Source organism: Rhinolophus sinicus, chromosome 9 (genome assembly GCF_057876585.1).
Source record: "Rhinolophus sinicus isolate RSI-liver-muscle chromosome 9, RSI-T2T, whole genome shotgun sequence".
Classification (NCBI taxonomy): Eukaryota; Metazoa; Chordata; class Mammalia; order Chiroptera; family Rhinolophidae; genus Rhinolophus; species Rhinolophus sinicus.
This window is the reverse complement of record NC_142509.1, coordinates 18,674,635-18,692,112: the sequence shown is the minus strand read 5'-3', so window position 1 is coordinate 18,692,112 and position 17,478 is coordinate 18,674,635. Positions and strand designations below refer to the sequence as shown.

At 52.6% G+C, this 17,478-nt stretch overlaps 1 protein-coding gene across 1 annotated transcript; it reads right to left on the bottom strand.

The window, feature by feature from the left end:
- Window positions 1-10,343: 10,343 nt before the first annotated feature.
- Window positions 10,344-16,951, bottom strand: LRRC75B (leucine rich repeat containing 75B). Its single transcript, XM_088800897.1, has 4 exons — window positions 16,732-16,951; window positions 14,156-14,284; window positions 12,569-12,684; window positions 10,344-11,121 (listed from the first exon to the last, which is right to left on the bottom strand). The coding sequence occupies exons 1-4, from the start codon at window positions 16,906-16,908 to the stop codon at window positions 10,596-10,598; spliced, it is 948 nt and encodes a 315-aa protein (XP_088657023.1). The 5' UTR covers window positions 16,909-16,951; the 3' UTR covers window positions 10,344-10,595.
- Window positions 16,952-17,478: the final 527 nt, after the last annotated feature.

Genomic DNA, 17,478 nt, shown 5'->3' with positions numbered 1-17,478 from the left:
CACATCCATTAACCTGGCATCAAGTAGGGATTTTCTAACAAGCTTTGTTTAATAATCATATCACCAAGAGGTGACAGACCCTATATAATTCCTATAACAAAGAACTACTAAGGAGCAAGCCTTGCTGGAGGAGGGGTTGTCAGTCAGATGCCACAGGCATGTCAAGTAAAGCTTCAAAGACCATCCCCTCCAGCCCCCCAGCAGCAGCCCTTGTGGGTCTTGCCCGGTCATCCCCAGCTTCTCTGAGGCACTAAAGTGTGGCTGGTGACCCCCCCAAGCAGTGCTGCTCCAGAGGAGGGGCTCCAGGACCGGGGCGGTTTCAGATGAACTTACCTCACTGAATGGAGTTGTCCCTGGTAAGAAAAACTTGTTCATTGAGTTTCCTATAGAGTGGATTTCTTTGAAGTCTTCATAGAGTTCTTTCAGGTAGGAGTTGTCACAACCACTAGTACCCTGCATGGACTACTTTGCTGCTTCTGTGCTGGTCACCTTGATTTACAGACATTGATTTATTTGGCTTCTTCGTGAAGCCTCCTGAGTGATCAATATAGCGAGTGGGAGCAGGGGTTTTCAACATTAGCTAGGGACCTTGTTAGAAATGATTCCCTGCTGTGAGCGGCCGACCAACGACCGGCGACCGACTGCCTCAGCCGGGGGAGCTCAAGGCTCAACACCAGCATGGGCCAGGGAGCTGTGTCCTACACAACTAGACTGAGAAACAACGGCTAGAACCGGAGTGGGGGGCAGGAGGTGGAAGAAGCAGGTAAAGAAAAATGAAGATTCCAAGGCCCCAACCCTTAGAGATGGTAGTTGGTCTGGAGTGGGGCCCAGGAATCTGCATTCAAAACACTGCCCTTGCCACGCCAGCTAGTAATTCTGATTTGGTATATCTGAGGCCACATTTTGACCTTGGACTACAGTATGTTTTAGTATGATCGCTCCTTAAGTTACACTTTTACAATAAATGGTACTGTAAATAATAGCATTACACTCAGTAGTGAATTGCATCCTGGATCTGAAAAACTGACTTTGGACATGGTTCATTGTGGGCATCACGCAGGAATACCGCCTTGCACGAGTCTATACACAGTGAAAACCAGCCAGCCGTAACCCTGCCTAGATCCTGAAAAGTGGAGGGGATTCTCACAAAGAAAATTAACCAAAAACGTACAGCTTTATAAATATTTTTATATCCTGCATTTTAGGGGAAAAAAGAAATCAGTTCTTCACATTGAAAGCGCAAATATTTCTGCAAGATTTATTATGAAACAGCAGCCCTCCTGCCCTACCTGCCCTTCTAACCCCTTTTCCCTGTCAGTCTGGGCTGATTGGTTTCTACTTGCCTCCATGTCACACTTTCAAACAAGTTTGCAAGGCCACTCCTTGGTGTTCCATTTTAGGCGTTACCTTTTGACGTCTCTGACTTCCTCCTGCCTACCCTGCATTCCCCAATCATATAGCTCCTGATACTGTAATTCTGCTGAGATCAGATTCATTGTTTATTATGGCTGGGTGTTGCACAGCTGAGCCAACTAGTGGACTAGATTGCTTTCTTGCAGAACGTTTCCCTGGAATTAGTAATTCTCTTGTATTTTCGTTTATTTAATTTTTCTGTCCTGTCACTAATTCAACCCCAAACATAAAGACAACAGAGCTATTTTATCAATTCCTTCTTGACCTGCCCCAATCTGGACTAGCACTCCCTTGTGCCTCATGTATTGCCGTCATGGTGGGCTTTCCCCACCTCTTGAAGCTCCTGTTGTCTGTGTAACCTCGGTTATTACCTCATTCTGGTAGAGGCCTGCTGTAGGAGGGGTGCATGGGAAGTAGTGTTTTGAGATTGCATGTCTGAAAATGTCTCATACGTGATTTGATTGGGTATGAAATTCTAGGTTGGAATTAAGTTTTCCTTTAGAATTTTGAAGGCATTGTTACTTTTTCATCTAGCATCTTGTGCTGCTTTAGAGAAGCCTGAAGCTGTTCCAAGTCCTGACCCTTTGTATGTGACTCTTTCCCTTCTGTCACCAGTGTTCTGAAATTGTAAAATGACGTGCCTTGGCAAAGGTCTGTTCACATGCATTGTGCCAAGCCCTTGTTGAACCCTTTCAGAACGGACTCTCATCCTTTATTTCTGGGAAACGTTCTTGAATTAGTCTTTAATGATTTCCTTCATTTGCTTTTCTGATATTCCTGGATTTCCTGTTACTCAGATGTTGGAACTGCTGAACTCACTTGTTTTTATCTCCTCTCCCTGCCACTCCCCATTTTTCTTATCTTTTGATATCCTTTATGGAAGATTTCCCCAAATTGATTCTTGAATATTCCTTTTTTTCCCCTTTTTTTAATAGTACTTTGTGCCATGGTTACAATATCTTATCTGAGGACATTAACATGCTTTGTTGAGCCTTTCATCTCCCTGCCTGATATGTTCCCCCCCCCCTTTTTTTTTTTTTTTTGCAGTTTTTCATATTATAGACTTTCTGTAGCTGTCTGGCAATCAGTAGTCTATATTTAAGAGTGGGGCATTAAAAAGAATATCTGTTTGTAAGAAAAAGAATAATGTTTTGGGGTAAAACCCCCTAATGTCTACACCTTTAAGACTTCCTCTTGCACTGGTCAGGTTCCCTGGAGAAGACCCAGTTTCTTGTCAGGAGGGCTTACCTTGAACTGCTCCCCTTCTGCTAGTTCAGTTGTGGGGAGAGGGCTGGGGAGTTTCGGCATTTTAGCATGTCCGGGTTCACAGTCTTCCCCGTCTCTGGGAGGGCTAGAAGGTCCAGAAACCTAACCCCCTCTTGAGAATAAGCTCCAATTTTTTGCCAAGATTGGAGAGGGACAGACTCGAGATCATATAGAGGTCTGAATATTTGAGTTCTCTCTTTTTGAAAAGACATGTATTTCCTTTGTAATATATAACTTTAAAATGGAAAACAACTTGGTAAGATAAAGAAGACCTAGAACAAAGGATGAGGTCCTGAGAAGATAACTAGACCAAGACAGAAGAGATGGATTCTGGTTCTGACTGCCTGCACTACCACTTTTCTCCACGCCTCTGCAAGGGAGGGTTTAGACTCAGTTGATTCCCTAATACATTCAGCTTCTACACTCACCTGCTGGGTATTCCAAAAATAAAGCATACAGGATTTCTTTCTGCATCTGGCCAAGATGAAGGTAATTACCTGGATTTACCCTCATGGCAAAGAAAAAACAATGGGGCGGGCGGCCCATTGGCTCAATTGGTTAGAGCACAGCGCTCATAACACCAAGGTCGCCGGTTCAATTCCCACATGGGCCAGTGAGCGCACCCTCCGCAACTAGATTGTAAACAATGATTTGACTTGGAGCTGATGGGTCCTGGAAAAACACACTGTTCCCCAATATTCCCCAATTTAAAAAAAAGTTAATGAGCATTTAACAACAAAAAAAAAACCCCTCAGACACTGAAGAAGAGTAATCCCCAAGAAATGGGAAAAATAAGGCGGGCTTCCTTGTGAGTTTTCCAGGCTGCAGCACAGGAAGGGCAAACTGAAGGACCCTGCTAGCCTACCTGGGTTGAGTCAGAGCTAAGACTTTAGAAAGGCCAAGGCAGCTAGAGTACATAGGACAATGCTAGAGAAAAAGCTACATAGAGAACCCAGAGCTGCAGAGAGTCCTCCTTGAATATGCGGAATACTGACCAGCATGTGAGTGTAAGGAAATGTTGATATAAAAAATGTCTAAGGCCGGCCCAGTGGCTCAGGCGGTTGGAGCTCGTGCTCCTAGCTCCGAAGCCTGCTGGTTCGATTCCCACATGGGCCAGTGGGCTCTCAACCACAAGGTTGCCGGTTCAACTCTCCGAGTCCCGCAAGGGATGGTGGGCTCCGACCCTGCAACTAAGATTGAACGCGGCACCTTGAGTTGAGCTGCCGCTGAGCTCCCAGATGGCTCAGTTGATTGGAGCATGGGCTCTCAAACAACATTGCCAGTTTGATTCCTCGACTCCTGCAAGGGATGGTGGGCTGTGCCCCCTGCAGCTGGCAGCAGCGGCTGGGCCTGGAGCGGGCCTGGAGCTGGCCTGCGTCTTCTACAAATAAGATTGAAAGGACAACTTGACTTGGAAAAAGGTCCTGGAAGTGCACACTGTTCCCCAATAAAAGTCCAATTCCCCCTCCCCAATAAAATCTTTAAAAACAAAAAAAATGTCAAAAGATGTAGAGACTTTCTATGAGTTTATTTGAGCCAAACCTGAGGACATATGCCAGGGAGCAAGATCTCAAAAGGTCTAGCGAAGAACAATTTCACAGTTTCTTTTATGCATTTGAAATTAAGGAGGGAATTTAAGGAAGATTATGGAGGTGGGAGAAAGCAAGGTGGGGATGGGATTACAGGCTAGTTAAGATTCTGTGCTCTCACACTTCAGGAGGGGTTTGAAAGGGCATTTCAAAGGTGTGTTAACCTCGATACACAGAAACAATGGACAGGGCTTGCTTGAGGCAAAAGAAAGCCTTTTGCTAAAGAAGTTAAATCCCTGAAGCATGACTACCCACCAGAACCTGCCCAGCTAGGAATCTTGATCAGATCACCCTGTGATGCTACTTTCCATAGAACCCTTTTTTTCAGTCTACATACAGTAGTATAAACACTCCAATTAAAAAGCAGAGATTGTCAGATTGGGTTTTAAAAAAGCAAGACCCTGTAAGAAACGCACTTTAAATGTAAAGACTTAAATAGTTGAAAAGCAAAAAGATGGAAAAAGATAATACAATTGCTAACACTAGTCAAAAGAAAGCGGGAGTAGCTATATCATTATTATATCAGACAAGTAGATTTCAAAGCAAGGAATATTGTCAGGGATAATGAAAGTCATTTCATACCAATGATAGGGTCAGTTAATCAAGGAGCCATAACAATCTTAAACATTTATGCACCTAATAATAAAGCTTCAAAATACCTGAAGCCAAAAATAGGTAGAACTGCAACAAGAAATAGGTAAATACAATTACAGCAAGAGATTTCAGTTCCCCTTTCAATAACTGATAGAGCAAGTAGGCAGAAAATCAGCAAGGATATAGTAGACTTGAACAACACTATAAATCAATTTGACTTTTATTAACACTTATAGAACCACCCAACAATAACAGAATATACATTCTTCTCAAGTGCACACAGAACGTTTACCAAGATTCAAAATTGGCTTCAAGCCTTCGGGGTGGCTGGTTAGCTCAGTCGGTTATAGTGTGGTGCTGGTAGCACCAAGGTTGCTGGTTCAATCCCTGCATGGGTCACTGAGTTGCGCCCTCCTTTAATAAAAAATTGGGGCCAGCCCCGTGGCTCAGGAGGTTGGAGCGCCTTCCTCCTAACGCCTAAGGCCGCCAATTTGACTCCCACATGGGCCAGTGAGCTGTGCCCTCTACAGTTAAAATTGTGAACAATGACTCTCCCTAGAGCTGGGCTGCCATGAGCAGCCAGAGGTTGGCGTGAGCGGCCGTGTGCTGCCCTGAGTGGCCGGTGGCCAGCGAGAGTGGCCGGCAGCCATCGTGAGTGGCCGGCAGCGGGCAAGAGCTGCGAGAGCTGCTGTGAGCAGCCAAGTGACGACTGGTGACCAACGGCCTCAGCTGGGGGGGAGCGCAAGGCTCATAATACCAGCATGGGCCAGGGAGCTGTGTCCTACACACCTAGACTGAGAAGCAACGGCTTGAACTGGGGGGGAGGCGGCAGAAGAAAGGGGGGAGAAAAAAAATTGGCTTTAAGCCTTGTTAATTATGTTGTCTGACCTCAGTGAAATTAAATTAGAAATCATTAACAGAAAGATACTTGGGGGGAGTGAAATTAGAAATCATTAACAGAAAGACACTTGGGGGGGGGAATCTCTAAATATTTGGAAACAAATAGTACACTTCTAAGTAACTCATGCATCAAGGAAGAAACCAAAAGAGAAATCAGTATTTTGAACCAGCTTAAAAATGGAAACAATACATCAGAATTTGTGGGGTGCCACTAAAGCGGAGTTTAGGGGGGTAATTTATAGCACTAAACATACATATATGATAGGGAAAAAAGAAAGATTGCAGATTAATGTCTCAGCTATATTAATATCAGACAAGACAATTCATTTAAGAATCTAGAAAAAGAAGAGCCAATGAAATCTGAAGTAAGTAGAAGAAAGGAGATAAGGATCAAAGTGGGTATCAATGAAATAGAAATCAGCAACAGAGAAAAGTCAGTGAAACCAAAAGATGATTCTTTAACAAAATCAATAAAATTGAAAACCTCTCGCCAGACTGATTAGGAAAGAGAAAAAAAAACAAAAACACACAATTACTAGTCTCAGGAATGAGAGAGGTGATTACTACAGATTCCACAGATATTGAAAGGAAATACAATGAACAACTTTATGCCAACAAATTCAACTTAGATGAAATGGACAAATTTCTTAAAAGATCCAAGATACCAACACTCACTCAAGAAGAAATACCTAACTTGAATAGTTCTATATCTATTAAAGAAATTGGAACTGTAGTTGAAAATCTCCCCAAAAAGAAAACTTCAAGCCCATGTGTCTTCACTGAGGAATTCTACCAAATATTTAAGGAATAATGCCAACTCTTCCCAGAAAAATTGAAGAGAGGGGAATACTTCTCAACTCTTTCTTTGAAACCAGCATTACTCTGATACCCAAACCAGGCAAAGATAGTACAACAAGAGAAAAACTATTGTGATACCACTACCCAAGAGGAAAAGAATTTTATGTTCATGCAAAAACTTGTACACGAATATTCAAAGCCGCTTTATTTGTAATGGCTAAAAATTCAAAACAAATATCCATCAACAGGTGAACAGATAAATTGTGGTGCGTCCATCCAATCAAATAGTAAACAATAAAAAGGAACTATTGATACATGCAACAATACTGTGGGGGGGGGGTCTCAAAATAATTATGCTGAGTGGCAGAAGTCGTATGAAAAAAAGAGTGCACCTGTATGATTCCATATATCTAAAACTCTAGAAAATATAAACTGATCTCTAGGGACAGAAAGCAGATCAATGCTTGTGGCTCGGGATGGGTGGTAAGGGGAGGGAGGGAGACCTTACTAAGGGACACAAGGAAACGTTTGGGCGTGAGAGATATGTTTGTTGTCTCAATTGTGGTGCTTTCATGGATATATACACAAGTCAAAATGTGTCATATTGCACACTTTAAACTTGTAGCACTTGGTATGTTCATTTTAATGTATTTCAATACACCATGGAATGTGTGTATTGAAATATGTATCTTTTCTACATGTTTCCTTTAGATGATCTCAACATCTTGGCAAAATAGGTTTAGGACTGAGAAGGCTGAGGCCCCGAGATGATCTCAACATCTTGGCAAAGCAGGTTTAGGACTGTAGTGGCTGAGGCCGCGAGAGGTGAAGGCACCTATAGGTCCCAAGCAGACCACCAGAAGTAGGCATGAATCCCGCACCCCTGAATACAAGGCTAGGCTTTGTTCAGTCTGACAAGTACTTCCAAACCCACTCTTAATTAGTCCCTTTCAATTCTGGAAGAGGGCAGAGCCCAGGTCCTCCCTGCTCCCCTCCCCACCCATTTTTGAACATGGGGAAACTGAAGCCCAGGGAGGTCCTACCTGGTTTTACTCCTGGGGCAGCACAGCTGGAGGTCTGTTCCCATCCACCAAGGACACCATCATGGTGGTCTCCTGCCTCGAGTGGCCTCTTGGGAAGGGGCTTGCTCAGGAGTTCCAGTGAACCCTGGGCCCCCGGGGACGGCTGTGGGAAAGGCAGCATCACACAGGGTGAGCATTGCAGACTGAAGCCAGGCAGCCTGGCTCACATCCCAGCTCCTTCACTTCCAAGACTTTGACCTTGGACAAATCAAGGTTAAGTGTAACCTCTCCCTGTTTCAGTTCACTCACCTACAAAATGGAGGTGGTAATAGCACCCACCCACCTCCTTCAATTGCAAAGAGAATTAAAAGAATGTGTAAAGCCATCGGAACAGTACCTGGCCCAGAGAAGGCTACAGAAGTGCTCATTAAATAAATAAATGGCTTCAGTCCTGCCTAGTCCCAAAGGTTTGGGCTCCTGCCATTCTCATCCAGAGAGCCCTGGGTGGAGGCCCTGCCCATGCTGCCTAGCGCCTGTCTGTGCCCCCCACGCAGCAGGCACTTTCCAAACCTTATGTCATCCTCACTCCAGCAGGATGAGGGGAGGCTTGGTGTACCTAGTTCCCAGGAGGGAACAGGCCTGCGTGAACCGCACACCAGTGGATGATGGGGTCTGTCTGCCCCTAGTCTGGGACTGGGTGAGGACCAGCCTCAGTGAGGCCCCCACCTGCTGCCTCCTCCATCTGGAACTTGGGCTGGAGCCGGCCTGGCGGGCACTTTCTGCCCACCAGGCAGGCTGAGTGAGTCACAAGCCCCGCTTCCTGGACTGTCCCAGCCTGTAGAGTAGCCTCCCTAGTGGTCGTGAGGCCCCGGTGTGAAGGCCCCCGTGAAGGGACTGTGGACACCTGCATGGCAACAAGGCCAACCCTCTTCTCTTGAGCTGCTTCAAGCTCCAGCTCGGCTGTTGCATTGAGTGCCTCTGTCCAAGAGGCGGGGAGATTGAGGCCAGCTGCCGCTGCCTGGATTCGCCCAGAGCTCGCCTGGCGACACCCGGCTCAGGTCGTCTCGCCATCCTGGAAGGAACCTCTCCAAGCGGTGACATTCAAGGTTAGTGGGCTGGATGCCGGCCACTGGTGGGCAGGAAGCAAGGCGGGCTGGAGGGCCAGAGGGCAGGCAGGAGCCTGACATTTCTCCAGCAAGGAGTCACAGGAGCGCACGGCTGCCTGTGACAACAGGCTTATCAGCCTACCCGGCCTCGGCTTCCCCATTCTTTCCCTCTCCACTGGCCCCTTCCACCTCCCACCCTGCTTTGCCTCACTCAGAGGCGCCTCAGCCCTCTGTTCTAGGGCAGGGGCACAGGGAGATGTTTCTGTAGCTCCCCAGCCACTGGGCAAGGAGGCCTGGGAGGAGCCAGGACCCCAGGGAGAAAGGAGAACCCGAGGCCCTGAGAGGGGTGGGCCTGGCCAGGTCACACAGCGAGTCAGGAGCAGCGCTGGGCTGACAGGATGCTCTTCACACCCTTCTCACTAACCCCAGATCAGGGTTCCCGCAAAAGTGCAAGACCAGATGGCCTGACAGTGGGGAAGACGCGCACCATAGAAGGGGGAGCTGCCTCACTGCCTCGTCTTAGGACCAACTCCTTCCCATCCTTACTTTGGCCACCTCCTTCTGGCCCAAGAGGCTGCTGTGCAACCAGCCGACCTGGGGATGTGCTGTAGTCCACGCCAACTCACAGTCCCCTGTGGCCAGAACTGTGGGGGAAGGTCGGCGCTGGTGGGCTGGGGTACACAGGCCCAGGAGGACTCCTGCCTCCTCTTTGGCCCATGAGGCTTTGCTCTGCCACCAGGTGTCTCCTATCCGGCAGGATCCCATGGACCCTGGACCTCACCTTTTGGCTCTGCACAGGAGCCTTAGGTTACTGGCTTCCCTACTCTGGAACTCAGTTTTCCCCTGGACATCTCTAAATTCCTTTTTGCCTCTGCCCTGCCTGACACCTAGTTGGGCTGAACTCCAGCTCTCCGCTCATAGCGTTAGGCTTCTTTCTGGTCAGGAGCCTGCCCTGATGGTGCTTGGGAGAAAGGGAGACAGCCCTCTGCTGGGAGCAGGCCACCTCCTGGGCTGCCTTAGGACAGCTTGGTCCCAGAGACGCCTGCTATTGGCTGCGCCCACCTCCACCCCCTACATGCTGTCTTGGGATCCCCTATAGGGGAGGACTGTGTGTGTGTGCCCCAGGGGCCTAGAGGGAACACACAGCTCTCCATCTCTGGTCTGATGTGTCTCCTAACCCTGCAGAGTTGCCCACTCACCAAGTACAGGAGGCCTGGGGAGTGGGGCCCAGGGGTAGTGGGCAGTGCTGTGCCCTGTCGGAGGCAAACCTCACCTCCTATCAGTACTCTTGTGCCCAGCCCAAGGGGCCTTTATGGGGAGGTCAGCAGCCTGGGCTCAGGCATGAGCTAGCGGTGGGCTCCGTCCCAAGCTTTGCCCCTCTCTGGGCTCCGAATTTGCCCCTTCCCAGCCCTGCCCAGATGTGAGGGCCAGGTCCCTAGAGGCCTCCTCTAACTCCTCAGCCCACAGACGGACCTGACCCCCACACCTTGGTCTGTGCGGGTCTTGTCCTGGAAGCATCTGGAGGGAGGTCACTGTGAGCTTGGTGCCTCCCTTTCAGGTGGGCAGGGTCCCTGAGTATTTGCCGCTCCCTGCACCTTCACCCCACCCTAACAGCAGGGCTGGTGCTCACTGTCCATGATGCAGAAAGGCTGAGGCAGAGGGGGTATCACCCTTTATTATGGGGTCTGCACAGCGGGTGCTGAGCCCCTCCTGCTGAGAGGAGGCTGAGATGCCAGTCGGGACTGATCATCCAGCCTCTGACGAGCCCGTTATCCTCCCATTCCTTTAATCCCAGGCAGAGCATGTGCACTGGATCTCTGGGGGCCTGGGTCACCTCTGGGGCCTCCATCACCCCATGCCATGTGCCTGGGAGCACCATCAGTCAGCAGCAGGAGCCAGGGTGGCGGTCACCTAGTACAGCAGGCCTGGGGCTCAGACCCTGGTTCGGCAGCTGCAGAGCCCCAAGTGGAGGCAGCAGTGGTGGCATGGGCCACACTGCCCTCAGGCTCGAGGTCCAGGCCCTCATAGATGGTGGGGAGCAAGGTGCACTGGCTCAGCCGCCGGCGCAGCCCAACCAGCAGGGGCTGGGGCAGGGAGGCCACGTCTACGTTGTTGCCCAGGTCCACCCAGGCTAGCGCAGGGAACTTGGTGGTGTCCTTCATGGCCTCCGTGAGCTCACGGGCGGCAGCCCGTGTCAGCCGGTTGCCGTTGAGCAGGAGCTGGGAGAGGCGGGGCAGCGTCCAGAGGCTGGGCAGCAGGAGGTGTAGCAGCTCATCACTCAGCCCCGTGAAGCTCAGGTCCAGCGCCGTGAGCCCGGCGCCCTGGCTGCCCAGGTAGCGCATTATATGTGGCACATCCCGCACCGACAATGGGATCCCTGAGAGGTTCACAGTCTCCCCTGCCAGCAGAGTCTTCTGCAGGCTGCTCTTGAGGCTGTGGGAGGGTTGCAGGTGGAGACAGACTGAACAAGGGCCCACAGCCCAGGTTCCACTGCCCACAGAAAATGCCCTGTTGCGGCAGCCCAGGGAGGTGAGTTGGGCCAAGGTGGGATCAAAATGCCACTTTCTAAATGGCTGGCCATGGGTAATGCTCGGAACCTCTCTGAGCCTCAATTTCCCCTTTGGTGAAAGGGATCTGACTGTTGAGATGATTAAATACACACCTGTTCAGGCTCTAAGAGCTGTAATTATAAAAACCTACCTGTGACTGCACCACCACACCTGTCATTTATTGTCTCACTTACTTTCATGCCAGCCCAGTGGGGTAGGAACGATTGCATTCTCCAGAGGAGCAAATGGACACTCAGAGAGGTGATGTGATTCTTCCATGGTTACACACCATTAAGTGGGGAGCCAGGTCTCCAAATCGAGGTGCTCCAACTCCTGAGCCCAAACATTTTTCACGTGCCTCTTCTAAAGTCAACCCTTTGGGGGTAAGGATAGGTGTTCCTATGAGGATGATAGGGTATCAGGCTAGTCCCTCAGGTCTTGGAGGCTAGAGAGGCGACAGGCCCAGGGAAGCAAGAGGGGAGGTGTTGGGGGAGGTGGGGGTGGCGACCTGCCCTGGGGAAGGGCTCCCTGTGTTCTAAGCTGGAAAAGAAGTTTAGAGACTGAGGAGGGTCCCCTGCTGTCCTCAAAAACCCCTCTAGGCCTCTCCTGTCATTTGAACACAGCTCACAAGGCACAAAGGATTGACTAGGGGGTGAGGGTAGTGGGGTCACCCCACCTGCCACAGCGGGGGACAGATGTGGACTGCAAGGCCTGAGGGGGGCAGGGGAGAGCACCGGGGCTGTTGTTCTGGGCCCCTGGGCCGAGTCTGTGGCCATAGGCTGTGACGGAGTGTCTGAGAGCAGGACCCCTTGGCAGAGTGAGCCATCAGGCCAGCTGGGGAGGCCTGGGCTTCAGGCAGGTGGCACAGAATTCTCGAAGGGATGCAGGAAAATCAAGGCGGGAGTGGCCTTGGGAAAGCCACTTTCCCTCTCCCAGCCTCAGTTTCCTTCCCAGTAAAATGGGCATCATGACCCAGAATCTGCCTCCCTCAAAGCCTGTTACAAGGATTCAGCGGATACCTGCTAAGGTTACCTTGGAGACAGGCCCAATGACAGGCCAGAGACTGAGGGAGGAGCGAATGGCAGGGGTTGGGTCATATAGAGAGTACAGCTTGACTTGGAGAGTGTCTGCAGCCATCGGCCAGCCATGACCTCCAGTGTTGGGGCCATGATACAGGCGAGGGCGAGAGGCCCACAGAGTGGCGTTTCAGGCACTAGCCTCTTTCTGAGAGAAGCCTGGGTACTCCCCAAGGGCTGGTCCTGCCTCTTCACATCAGCCTGGGAAGGGACCCTAAGGGGCATGAGGTGGGACTATGGTTAGGCTCCCCTTACCAGCTCGGGGTCTTCCTCCAGGGCAGTCTGGACGCTTGCTGCCACTTGGAGTGAGGGGTGAGGTGGTAGATGAGCTGCCGACAGATCTTGTCCGAGGACTTCCAGAACTCAGAGTCCTGTAGGGAGACACTGCTGTCAAGGGTGAGTCCGAGCCTCTCTCACTGCCCTCTGGGCACTGGAGATCCAAGTGTGTGGTTGAGTACACAGTTATTCATTACGGATCACTGAACTGCCCACTGGCCTCCCCTGCCCACCTCCCACTCCAGCTATGGCTTGGCACGGAGCCAGGGGAGTCTGCCCACTGGGAGCTGGACAGGCTGGTCTGAGGCCCGCAGTGCCCGGTGGGAGGAAGCCCAGACAATGGGCCCTTGTTCCCTGTCCTCAGGCCTCGGGCCAGCACCTCCAGCCATCAGTCGGCCCTCTGCCCACCCTCAGCGCTCCCCGGGGACTCGCCACAGGGGGAGGCAGGACCAGGCCCCTCCAGGGAGCCCTGCTCCACTGACGCCACCCCCAGAGAATAGGAACAAGCCAGGTCAGCATGTTTTTCTACCTCTCACTCTCCAATCTAGACTGCGCCTGTGGGGCCTGGGGTCTGGACTGCCAGGGCTGGGAGGGTTAACACGCTACAGCACCACGACCTGGCTCACTCCTGCTCCTACGTGGGCCTTTGTAGAGCCCAGCTTGGGCAGAATGGGGGTGCCCTGCTTTCCATAAGCTGGCACTGAGCACGCTCCACTACCCACATGTTCTTTATCCATTCCCTCCATTAACAGCGTGCACACACAATGGCAGCAAGCCCCCAGGGTCATTGTGGCAGCTCTAGGCTACCTCAGAATCCTTAGTGACAACTGCATATAAATATGGGAGTTCAGAGTTTGCAGGGCCCATCGTGGGCACCCTTGACTCACTGTGACTCACTGTGACTCAGAGATGGGGGTTGGGGGCTGGCCACAGGCTGTGTCAGAAGCACAGCACCATCAATGCTCATGGTGGCAGGATGTCTGCAGGTGCCATTAGAGTGGGGTTCTGGGCAAACGTGATGCATAGGGGGAGGCTGCAATTGGAAGTTGCCAATTCAACATGAGGAAGGACTTGCTGTGGCTTACGCTGCTGTGGGAAGCAGTGAGCACTTGTCCCCAAGGGTAGTGTACAGGATGGGGACATTGGACAGGGGTTCCAGCCTAGGACAGTTCTCTTCTGGTCCAGGAACCCGGAGGCTGAGAACTCAGAGATTTGGGTCCATCAGCGAATTTGTAAGAACATTACAAAGTCCTGCAGGGGTCCTGCAGGATCCCCATACAACTTCCTGCCTGGATTCTGGGGCCTGGTGCTTAGTGCTGCCACTCAGGAAATGGTCTACCCAGCACACAACTTTCTGGGGTTGGAAAAGTACAGCTCACACTTGCTCTAGCTGCTGTCCACCATTATACATTGACACTGGCATAAGGGCCCAGAGAGGGACAGTGACCTGCCTAAGGCATCGCAGCAAGCCAGATAAGGATGCAGGTTCCTAGCCCCCAGCCCTGGGCTCTCCTGGGCCCTGTCAACCACACCATCCAGCCTGAGGTCCTTGCCTGCTGGCCTCACCGTCTTGGGGAATTGCAGGTCCTGGGCCAGGTTCACGAGCAGGTCATGGGAAATGGGGTCTACCAGATTGAGGAAGGACACATTCCTGTAGAGGACGTCAGGGAGGAGGATCCCCTCGAGGCCCAGGTCCTGTGGGTGAAGAGAGTTGAGTGAGCCAGGAGTTGGGGCCACCCTTCTCTGGGCCCCCTCCCAGCCAGCCAGAGCCCCTCACATCCATTCCCCTCTCTCCGTCTCTCTGAGGCTTCCTGGGGTCTCCCCACAGGTGGCGATGGGCTAACTATCTAGGGGCAGGTGGACCTTTTAGATGAGGAGAGAGTCAGTGCACCAGGGGCCTCCGGAGGTGATAAGTGGGTCCAGAGCCCTTAGACTAGTGCCCTGAAGGTGAAACATGCTGGGACACCTTGCATTCTCTGAGGTTGGGCCTATCCAGGGGATTCTTTGAGGGCTCCTCTGATGACCCCAAAAGCCACTGTCCTCTAGTATTCCCTTTGGGCCCTTTGCCTCTTCCATCTATTCCTGTCTGTTTGCCTACAGGTCCAGACCCCTGCTGTGGTGGAGAACCTCAGTTCAGACTAGGCGTGTTCATCTCCTGCCCTGAATCTGGCTTCACTTCCTGTGCCCCAGCTCAGTAAAGGGTGTTACCATCCCCATCTTCCCAGGAATCACCCCACACTCTCCCTCACCCCACCCACCCAGCTCTCCCTCCCCTTTACTCAAGGAGGTTCAGGCCTCATTCTACAGCAACCTCCCCCTGGGGCTCCTGCCACTCTTTCAGTCTCGCCCTCAGGCTGCCAGAGCCTGCTCTAGGAAACACACACACACATGAGCTTGACCTTAACCCCCTTCGGTGGAGACCAAATGCTCTGAAGTCGTGTGATATCAGACTCATGCACAGTCAGCAGTCTCAGAACTCTCCACAGCCTGGCACTCACACTCTCCCCCGCCTACCAGCCCCCTTGTCTAGCTTCCAAGTCTCTCATTCCTCAAATAGACCCCATCATCAAGCCCCTGGCCTTCCTGTCTTCAGCCCTCAATCTGTTACACAGGCCTGACATGGTACTAACCACCCTTTTTGAGGTTCTATTTAGAGGGTATACTGACAAGCTGATGGGGCAGGCACAGCCAGGAGGGGCCTCCAGAACCTATGTGGGCCTCCGCAAACCAAAGAGTGACCTGTTCAGTGCAGAAGCCAACCCGCCCCACCCGTACACAGGAAGACAGCCCAGGAGGGAGTGCCCAAGGGCTGTAACTGCAGAGTTTCTGTGGGGTATGGGGCAGGACAGGCCCCTCACTGGGCCTCGAATCCCAAACTCTGGGAAACGGAGCTGGTTTTCCAGTTATAATGCCCAGCTGGTGCCTTGGACTCCAGATAGAAATCTATGCCTCTGGATAGTCTGGCTGATTCGGTGATGCTCTGCTGTTTGCATTGTAAACATCATTCATGTTCATGTTGCAGATGTCAGTTAGGGAGGACCCAGAAGGGAGGAGTGACTGGTGAGCCTGGGCTGACCCAGACAGGGCCCCAGACCTCAGCCTGCTTTCTGCTGGTCTAGACAGCTCCTCTTAAAGGGCCAGCCTCACCTTTCCAGACTGCTGAGCCAAGAAGAGAGTAGCAGGAGGAGCATGGCTGGGAGGCTAGAGGTTGGACTGTGGCCTTGGCTGGCCCCCAGTCTGTTCTGTGGTTCTAGGCTCACTTTTCTCCAAGCCTAAATTTCCCATCTCTAATCATCCTCCTGCAGGGCCAAAGACCTGCACGGCTGATTTCAGCTTACGGGATTGGGCAGGTTGTGGTGGCAGCTGCTGTAGGGGGTGGGGATGTGGGCAGAGAGGGAAGTAGCCTGCCTAGTGGTGATGCTGGGAGCAGGACCCATGTCTCCTAGGATAACCCAGGGTTCGGGATCTGGGACTCAGGTGCCTGGTGTGTGTAGGACCAGAGCCCCCGCTGGTCCAGATGTGGTATGATGTACAGATGCCAGGGGTGTGTACTCAATGGGCGTGAGCTGTCCTTTAAGAGAATGGGTGATGCATGCTGTAGCTCTGTCTGGGCCACCTGGCGTCATGGTGAGGTTGCACCCACTGACCAGCTGGGCTGTTGCTTCCCAGGATCCTCTCTCTAAGGTCCAGTGCCTCCCCTCACCCTGGGGGGGGGGGGGGCTGCAGGCTTCCCATTGCCCCTTAATACAAGATGCTCACACCGGCCACTCCTCCCAGCCCCCCTCCTTTCCTGCCAAGTCCTGAATCTGGGCTCTTAGCTACTAGCTTGGGGCACCCTCAACACACACAAGAGACCTCAAACCCCAGAGGCTGCCCGACACACTCACAGTCCCCCCCCACGTCCCCCGCCTCAATGGTCCTCACTTTAGCTGGTTGCCCTCCCTCCCTTGCCGTCTCGCCCAGACAAGCTTCCATCCCTGCAGCCAGTCATCTCCTCCCCTCGGAACCCGCCCGGCCCGTGTGCCATTCCGGGCCGGCCCTGCCTCCCGGCCCCTTCCAGGCCCGAAGCCCGAAGCACAAAGCGCGCAGTCCCCCGCCTCTCCCGGGCCTCCAGCCCCGGGCTGGCCCGCTCCTTCTCTCGCCTGGCGCAGGAGGCGCAGCAGCTGCCGGGCGTGTTCCGGCCGCCGCTCGCGGAGCGTGGACTGAATCTCGCGGAGCCAGCGCACCCGGCGCTCATACGGCGCGCGCCCGCACCCCGTCGCCGCCCCGGCCTCGGAGCCCGCCTCGGGTCCAGCCCGCCGGCCCAGCCGCGCCCCCATGGCCACCGAGCAGCCGGCGGCCAGCAGGCGGGAGGCCGGGCGGTCTGAGCCCCGCCCCCGGCCCCGCCCCGGCCCCGCCCCGGCCTGGCTCCGGCCCAGCCCCCGCCCCTGGATGCGCGGAGTGGCGAGCGTGGTGTCTGAAGCTGCACAGCTCTGCCGGGCCGGAGATGGGGAAGGGAGGGGGGGTTTCCTGCTGGGGCCTCCGAGCTCCCAAACACTGGGTGTGGGGGGGTCTCGCTGGAAGACGGGCCCCCACCCGTGCTAGGCAGGGTTCTGAAGTTTTGATGCTCCCGGGGTGAGTCGCTGAGCACAGCCAGGACAAGACGGCGCTTGACGCCTCTAAAGCCTTCTGGCCCCAGTGTGGATTGTGGAACAGTTGCTTTCGCGGTGCAAAGAGCACTGGACTTGGACTCAGGGCAGGATGGATTGAGGGTTCCGCTAAAGTTTGCCAGCCTTAGGCAGTGCCAGGACATGCTTTCAGGAATCACCCCAGCAAAGAGCAATTGTAGTATCTGACCCGTACACCCTGCTTGGACACTCCTACGATGACAAATATTTACTGCCCCTCCC

Coding starts and splice junctions, on each gene's coding strand:
- LRRC75B (XM_088800897.1), bottom strand. CDS start 16,908: ATGGGGGCGCGGCTGGGCCGGCGGGCTGGACCCGAGGCGGGCTCCGAG. Junction 12,685..14,155: donor ACCTGCAATTCCCCAAGACG/GTGAGGCCAGCA, acceptor GTCTCCCTACAG/GACTCTGAGTTCTGGAAGTC. Junction 11,122..12,568: donor TGGAGGAAGACCCCGAGCTG/GTAAGGGGAGCC, acceptor ACCCTCCCACAG/CCTCAAGAGCAGCCTGCAGA.